Source organism: Littorina saxatilis, linkage group LG1 (assembly GCF_037325665.1).
Source record: "Littorina saxatilis isolate snail1 linkage group LG1, US_GU_Lsax_2.0, whole genome shotgun sequence".
Classification (NCBI taxonomy): Eukaryota; Metazoa; Mollusca; class Gastropoda; order Littorinimorpha; family Littorinidae; genus Littorina; species Littorina saxatilis.
Genome location: NC_090245.1, coordinates 32506419 through 32523562, shown reverse-complemented (window position 1 = coordinate 32523562; position 17144 = coordinate 32506419). Strand labels below are relative to the sequence as shown.

At 43.6% G+C, this 17144-nt stretch overlaps 1 protein-coding gene across 1 annotated transcript in view; it reads left to right on the top strand.

The window, feature by feature from the left end:
- The window catches only part of LOC138967231 (rhophilin-1-like), a 50641-nt gene that overhangs the window by 17981 nt on the left and 15516 nt on the right, over window positions 1-17144 (top strand). Inside the window, exons 2-4 of the mRNA XM_070339756.1 lie at window positions 14458-14573; window positions 15034-15162; window positions 17002-17077. Coding sequence (XP_070195857.1) covers window positions 14458-14573; window positions 15034-15162; window positions 17002-17077 — 321 coding nt within the window. The remainder of the gene's footprint in view (window positions 1-14457; window positions 14574-15033; window positions 15163-17001; window positions 17078-17144) is intronic.

Here is a 17144-nt window from a genome sequence, read left to right as displayed (position 1 = left end):
GAGGAGAGAGAGAGAGAGAGAGAGAGAGAGAGAGAGAGAGAGAGACGGATCAGATAAATATCTATTACCAAGGACCCGTGTAGATCTATATCAAACTAGTTTTGCCTTTGCTGGGCCGTCAAGGTGGAACTCTCTTCCTTCGAATGTTAAAACTTGCAAATCTGTAAATATTTTTAAATCTTCTTTAAAAAAACCCATCTAAACTGTTCTCTTTAAGTACACACCCGCGGTGACATAATCATGTGAATCTTACAGTTCTGTCTAATGTATACTATATTAATATTACTATATAATTATATTCACGTCATATTACATATTCATAGCATATAGTATTCATATTGTTTTACTTCGTATATTAGAATTTGTGTTTCGTGTGGCCGTGGTGCTTATGCTTATTTACTGTACATTTACATGTTATGCCTATATGAATTCATTATATTATGTTGTTTATATGCGTGCGGATGTGTTAGTGTGAATGTAAAGGGCACGTTGTAAGATTAGGCCCTTGGCTTAAAATGTTTACCCTTTATGTCAATAAAATGTTCTAAGTCTAAGTCTAAGTTTCTCTCTCTCTCTCTCTCTCTCTCTCTCTCTCTCTCCCTCTCCCTCTCTCTCCCTCTCTCTCTTTTCTCCTGGAATTCTCCCTCCCCCCGTCTGGTGAAGAAAGCAATTGTTACCGGAGACAGCCTGTTGACAGTGGCGCCTTTGCAAACAGATTACGCTCTATTACCTACTTTTCCGCCATTCTGAAATCACCTGTAGACGTGAACAGGTGTAACAGCACAGCCAGACGGAACAGGTGAAATTGTCGGGAGGTTTCGTGTGGAGGGCAGAGAGAGAAGAATGCCTCGCCGCGTAGAAAGGGGGAGGGAGGGAGGGAATGAAACAAACAGGTTGGCATGCTGTAAGCGTGAGAACTTGGATGCCAGTCGAGACTTGCCTTACAGTAGTATAGTCTTGTATCTGTTCTGTCTGTGTTTTTCGCGGTTGGGATAGATAGATAGAAAGACTCAGGCAGAAATACAGATAGTCACCCTTGACCCTGTATACAGACAAGGAGGTAGACATACGTTTTTGAGAGGTAAGATGTAGATAAGACAGACATTATTGTCTACAGACAGACAGGCAGGCAGACTGAGTTAGTTACCCTTGACCACGTATACTATCACGCCAGCAGACAGGCAGGCAGACATACAGACTGACAGAGGTAGACTCGCTTTTTTGATAGATCGATATACAAGACAGACAGGCAGGCAGGCAGGCAGGCCGACAGACAGACAGACAGACAGACAGACAGAAATACAGGCACATTTTGGTAGCAGTAGTGACATGGTATCTTTTTCTTTCGGCGATCGTATCTTGTCCTCTTGGCCTTGGTGTCAAAAGCTGCACAGAATGGTCAAAGGCATCGTGTCTTTTCGCGACGTTAGCCTTGTTTGCGGGGGTCACTTTCTACATGGAAGTAAGCTTGCAGTGTATGTCCAGACTTAAACTTTGGGACAAGGGTTGAGGTGGGGAGGCAGAGGTGGTCGGAGATGGGGTCGGGCTGGAGGAGTATCGGCATGAAAACGTGATAATAATGACATACAGAAACTGTACAGAATGTACTATGTGATAATAACGATAGTACAGTACCAGAGACGGTAGAGAATACAGAAATTGTACACAATGTACTCACGCGCAAAGTGGATGGCTGTGCAAGAGACAGGGGTCCGGTGTTTGAATGGGGCGTGACAAGGGCAAGAAAATGTGAGTGATAATGATGGTGCTCGAGAGCGAAGAAAACTTGACTGGTGGCGGGAGGAACAGGGGTCGAGGGCTAGGCTCATTGTGTTCGCGATGAGATAAATACGTGTGAAAACACGCACTTTCCAAGCAAGGGAAAGAATATGGAGGGTATGATTACAGTACTGAAAGGTGCTGAGGGTCACAATAGATTTAGCAAAGAATAGCAATGACTAACACGAGTTCTTCTTGTGTCTGCTTTCTCTCACACACATAACCTGGTTCCTTGAGACAGCGTGTTGATTTGGAAATGTTCCAGATTCGCAAATACATGTGGCAGCACTTAAAATGATGTCATTAAATCGTTAAGCGCGTAAAGCTAATGGGACAACGAAGAGCATTCGGAATAAGTGTGTGTGTGTGTGTGTGTGTGTTTCTATTTATGGGTGTCAATTTAGCATTGATTCCTTCCCTTGCTGGCTGCGTTTGGGCGTGTAAATATCTCCTCTTGTGCTACAGGTGGGAACCTACATTTTGGCTACGACCGTCTGTCTGTCTTAACCGAATTTCAGCTCAATCGACCCAAGAATACCAGAGACTGATCTAACTCCGGGCGGACAGACAAACAGACAGACAGACAGACAGACAGACAGACAGACAGAGTGAACCATATACACCCCCGAATATACGGGGGTGTAAATAGCGACCTTTGTGGCTTCTCACCCAGAGTGTAAACTCTGTCCAGGGCGAATATTTTGCTAAGTGCTCCCTGGCGTTTCTGCGGACTTATTGTCTCCAGTGAACAATCCTCATTTTGTCCCTCTGTGTCTTTGCACATATTAATGTTTAGCCAAGCGTAGCAGGTGAGATCACGTGTCAAGGTAACCCCAAAACCCTGACTCATCTTTTCTTCGTCCATCTGAATTACTGCCGGGCCAGACGACTGGCAGATAGGGAGGAATTAGTATGCACCGTCATGCCATGTGTATTTTAGCTCTGTGATTTTTATAAGTAGTTTAATATGTAAAGCAAGACGACGCTGCTTGACCCTTCTCTTCAATATTGGTGTGGGTTGGAGGAAGGGAGGGGGGGGGCTGTCTGAAAACAATTCAGACTAAACAAAACACACACACACACACACACACACACACACACACACACACACACACACACACACACACACACACACACACACACACACACACACACACACACACACACACACACACAGGTGTCGTATGAGTTTAAAGCTGTGCACGTTTGTCAGACACTGTATGTCACGCTCATGTCGCGCAGTGGTCAGATTTATGGCTGTGTCTTGAAAGGGATGTCCAGTAGAGCGTCCAGACAGTAGACACACACACACACACACATATATATATATATACACATACACACACACACACACACACACACACACACACACACACACACACACACATACATTACTACTACTACTGCTAACACCTCTGGGGTGCGGCAGACTGGGATAACAAATAAATTAAAAGGCTAGATAAATAGTTAGTTGATCTCGGTCAGTGAATATATCATATAGATAAACAGTGTCCAGCCAGACTGTGCAATTATGATGGTGCCATGTGTCTTTAACAATAAACTTGTGCATAATTAGGTTGGTGTATGAGTTTAAAGCTGTGCACGTTTGTCCGGACACAGTCTGTCACGCTCATGTCACGCAGTGGTCAGATTTATGGCTGTGTCTTGAAAGGGATGTCCGGTAGAGCGTCCAGACAGTAGACACCGTGTCTGACCCTGATTTTTGTGGTCACATTTGTGTGAAACAAGTGAAAGGGGTTGAGAGGGGTCTTTTGTGTGTGTTTCGTCTTTCGTCGTGTCAATCATTGTCTCTCTGTCTGGGTTGTTTTGGGGTGTGCGTGTTAAACTTTCTATTCTTCCCTCCCAACATCTGTCTCATAAAAGTGTGTGTGTGTATGTATGTCCGTCCGTCCGCCCGTCCGTCCGTCCGTCCGCCCGTCCGTCCGTGTGTCTGTATGATTACTCGAGTTTAAATATAATCTTAGGACAAATGGCCTATCCTGGGACAGGTGGAGGTAATATGCTACGTATGTATGTCTGTCTGTCTATGCAACCTCGAGTCGAGGCAGACATGCAAACCTTTTGAAAGAAGAACGAATTTGATAGTCTGTTATCTCTCTGTCTTGCCCTGTGTCCTCAGTTATGTTATCTGACATTATCTCCAGCTATCTGTCCTTCAGGAAGCGATGCACTGGAAACGTGTTCCCTGTGAACGCAGTAAAACATGTTTTTAATGTTATTCCATGGATCATTTAGTTACTTTTGGGGAGTGGGGGTATGTCTCGTTCTATTTACTTCTAAAGGGTGCATGATTTGACCGTGTAGAAGTTTGTGTAGCATGTTTCCAGTGTGTGGGCGAGAGTAGATTCGTCTTCGGGCAGGAGTTAGAATAACAAAGCCGGTTTATTAAACGTTCTAACGCCGAGGTAAACTGTGCTAGAAACACCAGCACCTCCCAAGTTACATGCAACAGTCGGTTCTGCCTTTCAAGGAATCGAAGGTTTAGAGGACGTAGGAATAACATTCATTCAGTAATGGCTGTGAAAGGCTAAAATGAAACTACAGCTGTTGAAACAGCATTGAATAAAGACAGCGCACACCTCCCGAACTAATACAGATATCAAGAGACCCGGGAGTCCCCACAGGTTGATGATTCACGCCTAAAAATAGTGACCTGTTTTCTGCTTTCTGTCTTTCTTTCCTTCTTCCTTCCTTTCTTTCACTTCTTTTCTTTCTTTCTTTGAAATATACCGTGGTTTTCTCGGTAACCTGTGCCGATGTCTTACTGTTGACGTGAGCTTTTTGTCTCAGGCCTTGGCGCGAAATTCTTTGTGCAGACTTGTTGATGATAAACTTGTAATTTGTTAGTATAGAGTGAGAGTTTTTGTGACGAATAAATGTGACAGACTGGCGCTGGTTTTTGTTATGACCTCAATTCACCAAAACGTACCCACTGTGCACAGAGCACCCAGGCTGTGGACTGTTGGTATGTGACCAAGTGGAGGCATCATCTTACCCCATGTTTGTTTGTTTGTTTGTTCATGGGCTGAAATTCCCACGCGGCTTTTACGTGTATGACCGTTTTTACCCCGCCATTTAGGCAGCCATACGCCGCTTTCGGAGGAAGCATGCTGGGTATTTTCGTGTTTCTATAACCCACCGAACTCTGACATGGATTACAGGATCTTTTTCGTGCACACTTGGTCTTGTGCTTGCGTATACACACGGGGGTTTTCGGACACCGAGGAGAGTCTGCACACAAAGTTGACTCTGAGAAATAAATCTCTCGCCGAACGTGGGGACGAACTCACGCTGACAGCGGCCAACTGGATACAAATCCAGCGCGCTACCGACTGAGCTACATCCCCGCCCGCATACCCCATGTAAAAGCCTAACCCGATCTGAGATAGTAAGCCGAATCGTTTACACAGTAAGGACTGTGTCTTTGATACACATGAACTACATTTTAGTTATTTCGTCAACCTGCCACCCCCACCTGCTTTTTACGTCTTCGCCCATGAAAGAATGTTATTTTGTTAGAAGTGGCATCAAAGCCGCACCGCTTTGTAGACGGACACGCAGCAACAAAGGTAGGCATGCCGAGGATTGGCATGATGTTGACTCTGCTTATTATCCTCGGAATTCAATACCATGTACCACACCGCCACAGTAGCGTATTTGACAAATGCGGTCTACAAAATGGTATAATGTCGTTTCCTTTAGACAGGTGTCTGACAGGTTACATGCGCTATGTTTTGGGGGCACTGCTGAAAGAATTTCTGAAGGGGTTGGGTGATGTGGCTTCTTGAAGTATATCTTATTTCTACGTATACAGGCCGAGGCGTGACGATTAGTTGTAGCGAGATGGTTATTTGAGCGTGATACATCAAATGTTCTTACAGGTACTAAACTTGACAGTCGTGGTCGTGCCTGTCACCTACTGCGCATTGACCCATTTGTAGTTGGAGCTCCGAACGACTACCGTTAGGCATTGGAAATTAGTCACTGTCCCATGAAAAGCGAATCGGTAAAAGATAGTGTGCGACAAAAGTGGGGTGAGAAGTCGAAGTGAAGAATGTTTTTATTAATTATCATTATTACTATTTTTGTTTATTTTCTGTGTTTCTTTCGGTCTTTTGGTCTTTCTCTCTGACTCTGTCCCTCTTTCTTTGCACATTATAATCTGCAAAAGCGACGACGTTCTGTCCAGGGAAATTTAAACGAAGTTATGTAGAGGGTAGGGTGGGTTTTATGCGCTGAGGACTGCAGCATTTGCATTCTTGTTTCTATACAGGCATGACGATCAATGGTAGAGATATATGGTTATTTGAGCGCGATACATCAAACATGCTTACGGGTATGCGATGCGACAGTCGTCGTGGCTTTGTAAATGTAACGAATTAACCCATTTTTCCTCGTGCGATGCTCGAGCATCACACTAGTGTATATAGTTGGAAATCCGTACACCTATCGTTAAAGCAGTAAATAAAAGAAGACCACGATGCTGCGTGCAGTGTAGGGCCTATATGAATGGTAAGATTGCGATGGAAATGGGACGAACACTTGAAACGAAGAAGGATTTTTTTCCCAACGAAGGTGGGATGGAAAGATCTGAAGTGTTTGCATTCTTGTTTTTCTAAAGGCGTGAAGTGTAAGAAGTAGTGGAATTGTGATGTACATCAAACATGCTCACAGCTATATGAGAGTTGACAGTCGCGGTTAGGGCTTCCTCCTACATTCTGGTCCACTGTTTTCACGAGGGATGCTCTTGTGCAAATATTATATTCTAAGCTGGAGCTCCAAACAGCTACCGTTAGAGGGTCTTCTTTTTCTCTGTGATTGCCAGGCTTAACATTTAAAGTCCAGTTCGTAAGATGCATCAATTAGGCATTGAAAGTACTTGAGTGCTGTGACTATGACAGTTGACGGAGGGTAACTCTGTGAAGGTCCTGTAGTTATTATCATTGCTAGTCCGTGATAGGATATATGCAGCCCCTGTGGGACTTTAAAGCCCAAAGGATCGACTTTTGACGGAAATGTGATGAAAAGCTGAAATAAAGTAGAAATTGAGTACTAAGGGTGATATTATGTGACAATTTCAGGACTGTGAGAGAATGTGGTGAGGTTGGGGATAGTGAGGCTTTTAAAATACCGTATTTGCATTGTGTTTCGGTAGGCGTGACAAACAGTGATAGGGGGACGCTGTAGCCGGATTCATCAAACACGCTTACAGGTATGACAGTCACGGTCGCACCCTCCTCCTACACGCTAGCCACGACTGTTTTCCCTTCCTTGAGGGATGCTGCTATGTCAGCAGAACATCGCCTGTGTTGGGATCACATGTGTGTACGTTGCGAGGCATAACAAGCGTGGAATAAGGAGAAATCAGAATTAAGAAAAAGACAACTGTATAATGTAATTGATAGTTCCACAATATGTTGCTTTTTTCCAAATACTGGCGGGGGGGGGGGGGAGGGGGGGCAGGGCATGTTGCAGCCGGAGCATCAGTGGTTGCTACTAACGATCTTTTTGTTGGCGTTCAAAAATGACAGCATTTTTACGAGCGAATTGAACTGCGGGAGGCGAGCATGAAAGTAACATGGATGAGCGGAACCGTAACAGAGACATCAAAGGCAGGACTTAGGGGGCATGTGGGCTTCAGTCGCCGTATGTGGGCTTCAGTCGCCGTATGTGGATATGTAGCATTTAAAATACACTTTTATTAGCATTTAATACAAACTTTTGTTGACATTTAATGGTTACCTGTTATGGTCTTTGAAGGTCATGTCTTGCGGACAAGATACACTTTAATGAGGAGTTAAGCTTGGGTGCTTCTGGCGTTTGGAAGGTCATTCATTGTCATGTCTCACATGGATAAGACTTGTTATACTTGGGATTAAAGGTCTCATTTCTGCTGCAGCGGACATTTGGAAGCTGGTTGATTCTCTCATGTTTAGCCAGTTGTGTGGGCAGGGTGAACTGTCAAACGAGATTTAATATCTGCATTTATGCGCACTGGAAAGGTGCTCCGACTGGTGTGCGCATTTAAGATCTACGTGTATTTTTTTTAAATGAATGTTGAAGATATGCTGCATGCAGTCACGGCCGTTTGTTTGTTTGTTTGTTTGTTTGTTTGACGCCCAGCCGACCACGAAGGGCCATATCAGGGCGGTGCTGCTTTGACATATAACGTGCGCCACACACAAGACAGAAGTCGCAGCACAGGCTTCATGTCTCACCCAGTCACATTATTCTAACACCGGACCAACCAGTCCTAGCACTAACCCCATAATGCCAGACGCCAGGCGGAGCAGCCACTAGATTGCCAATTTTAAAGACTTAGGTATGACCCGGCCGGGGTTCGAACCCACGACCTCCCGATCACGGGGCGGACGCCTTACCACTAGGCCACCGTGCCGGTTCCCTGTCACGGGCATTTGAGGTCAACAGTTGAAGTTCAGAGCAAGGTACTAACGGGCAGCATTTGTTCTGTCCACACGAAGTTGAGTATAGGTGTGGTATAAATCACGACTTCTTGACCTCAGTGCAGTGCTTTGTTGGCGCTGTGGTACCTCTATCTTTGTCAGTGAAAAGACTGTCAAATTCATATTTGTCAGGCCAAGTGTTAGCTTTGGAGTTATGAAGTAGTTTTTGTGATTTGAAACACCGTGCAAGAAGACCGAGAAAAACGGCACGTGAGACAGCAGCGATCACCAACCCAAAGGGGATCTAAATCCACTGTTTGTGGCCTGTGAAGCAGGTGTTTCTGTCTCCACCTGTAAAACGCTTCATGTCGTCCGAAATAGCTCACCTGTCGCCGTTGTCACTAGCAACTGGGGAGGGGGGGGGGGGGTTATTATGGGGGCGAGGACGCCCCCATTCTATACGGATAGTTTCGAGGTTGACCATGGGCAGCGCCATTTTGTTGTGAAATACGTCATCAGTTTGTGTACACAGGAAGTTGTGACATCCGTCACCCTATGGGAGGGGTGACGTCAAAATTGTTCATCTGTAGAAAGTTGTGAAATCCGTCACCCTATGGGAGGGGTGACGTCAAAATTGGTCATCACAGAGTTTGTGTAACACAGGAAGTTGTGAAATACGTCACCCTATGGGAGGGGTGACGTCAAAATTGTTCAACAAAAACATGATATGTCGCATTGTGCAGGGTCAACTGCAACAAACTCAAACCGAGCCATTCATACCTAGCTGTATTTGAGTGACTTATATACCCGACATTTTTATTTCTTATTTTTAGCACAGGTGTAGGAAAAATCATGAACCAAAATGTTATTTATTTTCTAATTTAACATTTTTTTTACAAATATGACCATGGTCTTTTAAACATACAGTGACATTAAACATTGTTATGTTAAAAAAAAGAAAAAAGAAAAAAAGCTTTTGTGCACAAATCAGAAAATACATTGTACATTTTACCTACAGGCCAAACCGTGAGTGTCTGTGGCAAAGCCCGACCCAGGAAATTGCACTGATTTTATATTTAGATCAGAGAGAAATTGTCAAGAACAGGCGCTTGCATTTGGATGTGTCCAATGATAGTAGGTTTGGTTGTGATCAATCAGAATAATGTAGGAATAAAAATGTATGACAGTTTAGTATGATGACATGTAATTCACATATGCTGAAATATGATATTATACATCATGTAATATTATTATGGCTGTTGCCATGACCATGAAACCCAACAAAGGTTTAATGTAATGTAATTCAAAATACCAAAACCGAGCACCTATTAATCTCGTCTTTGCGCGTGAAGATTGAGGCCGTCTGCCAGTAGCGGTTAGGTCATACAGTGGAACCCCTCTCTAGCGACCTTTAAAATGTTGACAAAAATCGGTCCTTGTGGAGGAGGGTCCTTACAGAGGGAGGGGGCGGAGTCAGGGGGCCACAAAGAAAGTCAGATTTAAAAAAAAAAAGAAAACAGAGAAGTTTGAGTTGCTGACGACCGTTCTCTCTGAAAGCAAACTGCTTCGATTTCATGTTTGTCCTTGGTGTCCACCAGTTCTGGTGCATGTACTACCCTGGCCAAGTTTCCTCTCAAGACATCAAAGAGACCGCCCCAGTATACTCTACAGCCTCTGGGCGAACCACCTCTCATAGCTAAAACTGGGTCAATGACCCCTGGGAAGAAGGTCAGTGTCTATAAAAATTTTACTCCTAGGCCTGCGGCCAGGGGGGGGGGGGGGGAGTATACCGGTACCATTTGAGAATCAGACCAAATGAGAATTGAACCATTTGAGAACATCCTTTTTTTTTCAATCACTACATCGAAGGCCTGCGGCCCGGGGTTCACATGGGTTGGTTTGTTTGTTTGTTTCAAACCCACACCCATATACACACATTTCCCATTTAAACCATTTGTCGGCCCCCTGTCGATATTTATCGACTAAGTTCCTTATTGTCAGTGTCGTATAGGTAATCTTCGTCTTCGTCGACCTCAGTGGTGATAGAGTTACCTACTGCTGACGAGGGGACAAAACAAACACACACACACAAATACAAAACCCCCACAAAAGAACATAATTATAGTGGGAAGTTAGTAAACCTTATGAAGGCATGTACTAGGGCACTAGCGAACAGTGGAAACATGTCAGTATATAAAGACAGGCTGATGGACACACTGAGACGGACAGTTAGACGCACGCACACACATATGCGTAGCGACACAGGCCCGCACCCATAGTCTCACACACGCACACACACACACACGCACACACACACACACACACACGCACACACACACACGCACACACACACACACACACACACACAGGGGCGGGGAAGGGGGGGATTATGCAATTCAGTTGTTTTCATTGTGTTCACCCTGTCAGCCCCCAGAGAAATCAGAAGTAAAGTTTGCATATTGTCATCGGTGTTTTTTTTATCACCTGACCTGAACACGGCAGAAACAGTGTCTATCGTGTGAGATACGGCGTTGGGATAGAGGGCAGGGGACGAGAAGAGATTGCACTCGTATTATCAGAGAGAGAGAGAGAGAGAGAGAGAGAGAGAGCTCCCTAAGTAACGAGGGTAATGGCATACGCAACAAGGTGCTTTTGTTTACATCCAGCCCTCGCCCATGAGAGGGACTAAACTAATGATGATACGTGATGTAAAGGTTAAACAAAATTACCAAGAAAAGACATACAGGCAAACAAACTAGCAAAACAAGTAATTATCGCACAATTACAGAAAGCAAATGAATGTTTCTGCTATGTTTCAAAAGAGACAGAGAGCCACACTTGATTCGACTACATTTACCCCTAGAGAGAGACAAACGGAGAGAGATCTGAGACAAAAGAAACCCAGATATGCCCAGAGGCTTTTGAGGCTGGTAGTTGCGGACACACGAGGGAGATGAAAGAGGAAGCTGTTGGTAAGACCAGGGGGCAGCGCAAGGTACTGTCACGCACACTGATAACCCCCCCCCCCCCCCTCCCGCTCTTCTCTCTTCCCCTGCCCTTCATCGTCTTTCCGTGTATCCTCATAAGGTTTGATCTAACGTGTGTGTTACATAAAATTATATGTAGTACAAACAGTAGGAAAAGTCGTCACACAGTCATTGGAAAAGAAACGAACCGTGCCTGTGGACATGTTGGTGGTTAAACATTTTACCTGTAATAAATGACAACTGTGTTCGGACCTCGACGCAACACGACGTTAGCAGTTCGTTAGTCCTGTTTGCACGCACAGAAACTAAAAGACGTGGTCTGAATGCTTGGTTAGTCGAGCAAAGACAGAGAGAGAAAGAGTCGGTTGACCAAAGATAACTGTGCAGGGTCTTTTTGTGTAGTGGGTCGTCATTTCAGAATGTACGTATTTTCCATCAGTGTTGTACGCTGCACTGATGTCGCGTCGCAGTCTACTTCTAAATACCGGCGTCATGTAAACCTGACCAATGAATTGTTCTCCAAAATAAAGACTATCTAGAGGAGTGGTGTTGAAGTTCCGCGTGTGCTGCCTCACATAGTGTGATTACACGTCCTAAGAACTAATGACATGTCACTGTCTTCACTGAAATTTACAACCAGGGGGGCCAGGGGCTTGGGACCGCATTCTTTCTGTCTTGAATGTCTTCGGTGTCCCGCTTTTCGTTTCTGGTACAGTGGAACCCCATTTTAAGACCGCGAAAACATCTGTTGGAAATTAGGTCTTAGACAACGGGGAGTCCAAGTCAGATTTAATTTAAGTAGTTTAAGAAGATAACAAAATTCTCGATGAGAAAACAAGGCCTTAAAACAATACAGTGCAGTAATACTTTATCATATCTACAGAGAAATTCAAAACAGACGGGTGTCCCAGCTCAAACAGAGGTCTTATTATTGTACACAGAGGTTTCTTGTTTACTGCTGTGGATTTACTTCCCTGTTTGAGAGGCAGCTAAGTAATTGGTTTTTGTGTGAGAGAATGAAGCTTGTAACACAAGGGCATGTTTTTTGTCCTCATTTTACAATTTTTATCAAATGAGGTATTTGTGTATGTTTTGGTTTGTAGAGACACTCAATTCAATTATACTTTAACAAAGAAACCACTTGTTGTTGAGGCGCTCATTTTGAGTCAATGTTTAGTTTTGTCACAGTTAATTGTATCAAGAAATGGTGGGAAAGGGGTGGTGTTCCATTTGGAGACATTAAACTGGAACCAGACACAACTGTTTTTGCATAATAATGAGGCGTTGAGGCGTCTGAGAAAATCCCTTCCCACCCCCCCCCCCCCCCCCCTCACCCATGTCATTGGTTTGTAACAATGTAGACAGGGACACAAAATGAAGGAAGAACTCAAAGAAGTAAACATAGTTTTCTCATTGTTGATTTAACAGTGGAAGACAGAGTGCAGTCAAGTCATGACCTTTGCATTGATGAGGTAACACAGTGACCCCAGCCTTGTTCAAATATCAAAATGTGAAGACAAACATGCTTGTTAAAAATCACCCCAACTTGGTTCACTTTACATTTGGCCAGCTATGCAAATGGCGCTGCGGGAGACTGCAGAATTTATGACTTGCTTTGCGAGGGTTCCGGCTATTGCCAACGCACCACAGTTGTGTTCTTTCTTTTCAGAACAGTACTACACTGTTAGTGTTATTCGCCCTCCACCCCCCCCCCCCCCCCCCCACATGTACCTTAAAGCATTCCTTTCAATGTAGATGTTGGAAAGCTGTTTGAAGAAATAAGTCGGCTATTCTGTTTGCTGAGACAAAAGGACAAAACGAAGTACAAATGCAATTCTGCACTGTCGGGGCTAAAATATAGACCCCTGCGGTGGTGCACACGAGAAATAGGCTACTTGGGTAAGACCCAAGCGCTGGGTCGGATTTAATGACATTATTTTTTTTTAAATTGCAAAATTTCAACCAAGCTGACCCTGCACTTGGTTCTTACCCAGCTGGACACTTTCTTGTCCTGGTCAGTCTGAAGGGTGTCCAGTGTGACGCATACACTTACAGAGCAAACCTCTACACAGTGACAGATGGCTGATGGCTGTATTACTGTCGCTTGACCCTTCTTTGATGATAGACCAGTACTCACTGATGACCAGAGGTGCGGTCTCTCTTGTGTTTGTGTGGTTCCCTTGATGTCCACTGGTGAGAGGGGGGGAGGGGGGGGGGGAGAGGGAGGGTTTTATTGGAGCAGAGTGTGTCTTGGTTTTAGGGTGTGTCTCTTTATTAGAAAAGTATCACATGCATGTCTTAAATTATATCTACTAAAAGAGGGGCCCACACTTGAAAAGCATGATCAATTGTGCATACACGCACATGAATGAATACACTGTGGGTACATATACACTCACAAACACACACTCCACTTTCTCACTCACTAATGCATTCATACCTAAATGCATTATAAGTTGGGAGAATGAATAATAGACATAATACAATCATTATTTAATAGGGTTTTTAACCTGTCAGTTAAACTGTGAATTTGGGAATTTTAAAGTCTTTTAGTGGGCACTGTGCACAAGGGGATATATTCAGATGACTGACAAAGGCTCACTGATGACCAGAGGTGCGGTCTCTCTTGTGTTTGTGTGGTTCCCTTGATGTCCACTGGTGAGAGGGGGGGGGGGGGGGGGGGGGGGGGGGGGGGGGAGGGAGGGTCACACAGGACACTCACACTGATTGTTAGGAGGGGAGGTGGAAGAATTAGGGGAAGAAAGCCAAAGCAGGTACCATTTTTAGTTTTATTGAGCCAAGAGTGCTACTACACTGCTACAGTGGTGCCTAGCTGTTGTGAGACAATCTCAATACATCACATGCCGCACCCTGCAATACAAGAATGTCCCTTTGAGGTGAATGGACCAGCATAAGCAGGTGTTGTTTATTTGTCAAAAGGATCTTGCATTTTTGCAACTGCTGTACCTTTCAATCATCTTTTTTTTCTCAGACTCGATACTCACTGACCTTAAAAAGTTTATGTTAATATGACATAATCAACTCAACATTTATGATAAGGCTTTTGAGGCTGTTCAAATTGCAATATTGAAAATGACAATCTGACATCCTGGCAAACAGAATGTTCTGTGTGGCATGAATATCAGTTGATGACAAATGAATTCTCTTGCTGTCTGTCAGACATCACACTGTACATCTTCCCTGGGCTTTAAAAACTTGTTGAATTCACCTGTGTAATGTGCAACATATCATTTTTGTGTGTGCAGGGTTCAGACCCCCTGGTGCAGACTGCACGCGGCAAGCTACAGACCCGCCGCTCCAAGCTCAACGAACAGATCAACAAAGAACTACGCATGCGAACCGGGGCAGAAAATCTTTACAGGTATTAATGTCTATATATCGATATAGTTTGGGATGTGGAAAGGGGGAATGAAAAGAAAGGATTTGGGATGGAGGTTGGGGTGGGGGGGGGGAGGAAATTGTGTGTGTGTGTGTGTGTGTGCTCATGTCTGTGGGTGAGGGAGAGAGCGATAACAATAGCAAGTAGTATTTGAAGAGGGTGTTTTTGTTTCAGGAGAGTTTCATTGTTGACAATGCAGTCGTACTAAAAACAAAGGACACATTGATAGTTTGACAAGTAGAAATCATTGATGTGTGTTCTTTGTTTGTTAGTTTGTCTTCTTCTTCTTCTGTTTTTCTTGCCGTCCAAACATTTGTCACGTTTTTTCTTGCCGTTTGTAACAAAACAATCGTCACTGTTTTCCTTGCCGTTTGTAACCAAATATTTGTCAGTTTTTCTTGCCGTATAAACAATTGTCACTGTTTTTCTTACTGTTTTTTAGGGCAACAGGCAACAAGAAACTCAAGGAGCAGGTGGCCGTGGAGTTGTCCTTCTTCAACTCCAACATTCAGCTGCTCAAGGAGGAGCTGTCGGAGATGAACAGTTCCATGGAAGTGTATCAGCATGACAAGTCAGTAAACTTTTCACTGATGATAAACGTTGTTTAACGCCCTCATGGTTAAACCATTAGGGGTTCCCGGGTCTTACCCTGACCTTAGATAATTTAGAGAAAAAAATTATGATAAATAAATAAAAGGGGCCGCCGCAAAGGAAGTTTGGCTGTCCTGCTCGAGCTCCTAGCCACCAAGGTGCCTCTGGTGCCTTTTCTCTGTAGTCATAGAGGCCATTTATACTTAGTCATAGAGGCCATTTATACTTTAATCATAGAGGCCATTTATACTTTAATCATAGAGGCCATTTATACTTTAATCATAGAGGCCATTTATACTTTAATCATAGAGGCCATTTATACTTTAATCATAGAGGCCATTTATACTTTAGTCATAGAGGCTATTTATACTTTAATCATAGAGGCCATTTATACTTTTGTTTCTTTTTGATCATCTTAAACAAATGAGGTAGAGGGTTGTTATAAGATCTGAGAAACAAAGGGAAGTAAACACTCTAAATGCATACAATGTGTGTAATAGTGCAAGGGAGAGTTATGCAGAATCAATCTACTGGCACCTGAGAGAATAACGATTACAATCCCCTGGAGCAAATTTTTGATTAGTGCTTTTGTGAACAAGAAACAATTGACAAGTGGTTCTATCCCATCACCCCCCTTCCCTCCGTCGCGATATAACCTTGAACGGTTGAAAACGACGTTAAACACCAAAGAAAGAAAGAATAACGACCATTGACATGAACAAGCGACTTTCATCCTCCCTTCATACTTCCCCTTGTTTCTCAAATCTTTCTTTTTGATAGTTGAACGAAACTGTCATTCAAGAAGCTTAGAATCTAAAGTACTTTTCATTTGTTCAAAAACAGCTTTGATTCTTGATTTTGGGGATGTCAGCAGTCTGTCTGTTTCAAATTTCTTTTTAAATTTGTTATTGTTCAGGATACTGCCATTCCTGAAGCTAAAATTGCTAATTTACGGAAGTGCTGAGTTGCAGTTGGCAGCTTACCATAACCGTTCCTGGGGGCTATTTTGAACTGATTTGTGTGTGGATAATATTGATTGGTAGTTATGCTTTAACATCGGGTGTGTCTGTTGAATGAACGTTAAAATGGTTTTGAAATCGTGATTGGTGCAATGAAACTTGTTTTGAGAATCAAAGGGAAGTATCAATCAATCAATCAATATGAGGCTTATATCGCGCGTATTCCGTGGGTACAGTTCTAAGCGCAGGGATTTATTTTTTTTATTTTTTTTTATTTTTAATTTATGCAATTTATATCGCGCACATATTCAAGGCGCAGGGATTTATTTATGCCGTGTGAGATGGAATATTTTTACACAATACATCACGCATTCACATCGGCCAGCAGATCGCAGCCATTTCGGCGCATATCCTACTTTTCACGGCCTATTATTCCAAGTCACACGGGTATTTTGGTGGACATTTTTATCTATGCCTATACAATTTTGCCAGGAAAGACCCTTTTGTCAATCATGGGATCTTTAACATGCACACCCCAATGTAGTGTACACGAAGGGACCTCAGTTTTTCGTCTCATCCGAAAGACTAGCACTTGAACCCACCACCTAGGTTAGGAAAGGGGGGAGAAAATTGCTAACGCCCTGACCTAGGGTCGAACTCGCAACCTCTCATTTCCGAGCGCAAGTGCGTTACCACTCGGCCACCCAGAGTAAGCACTCTAGATATAGACAACAACAGTAAGTGAGAGTTATGCGGAACTAGTCTCCTGACACCTAAGATCCTCAGCATGAAGCTTTTAACAAATTGTTTGATGGTTTGGGTCTTTTGATAATGTTATTATGTTTCTTTAATTATTGCAGCTGTGCCAAGTACACTCCCATGATCCCACTGGGGTTGAAAGAGACCAAGGAACTGGACTTCAGTGTGCCCTTCACGGTATGTACATTCCCAAAGATGAAATGCCCATGCCTGAATGAATCGGGTTCTAAATGACAATATTGCA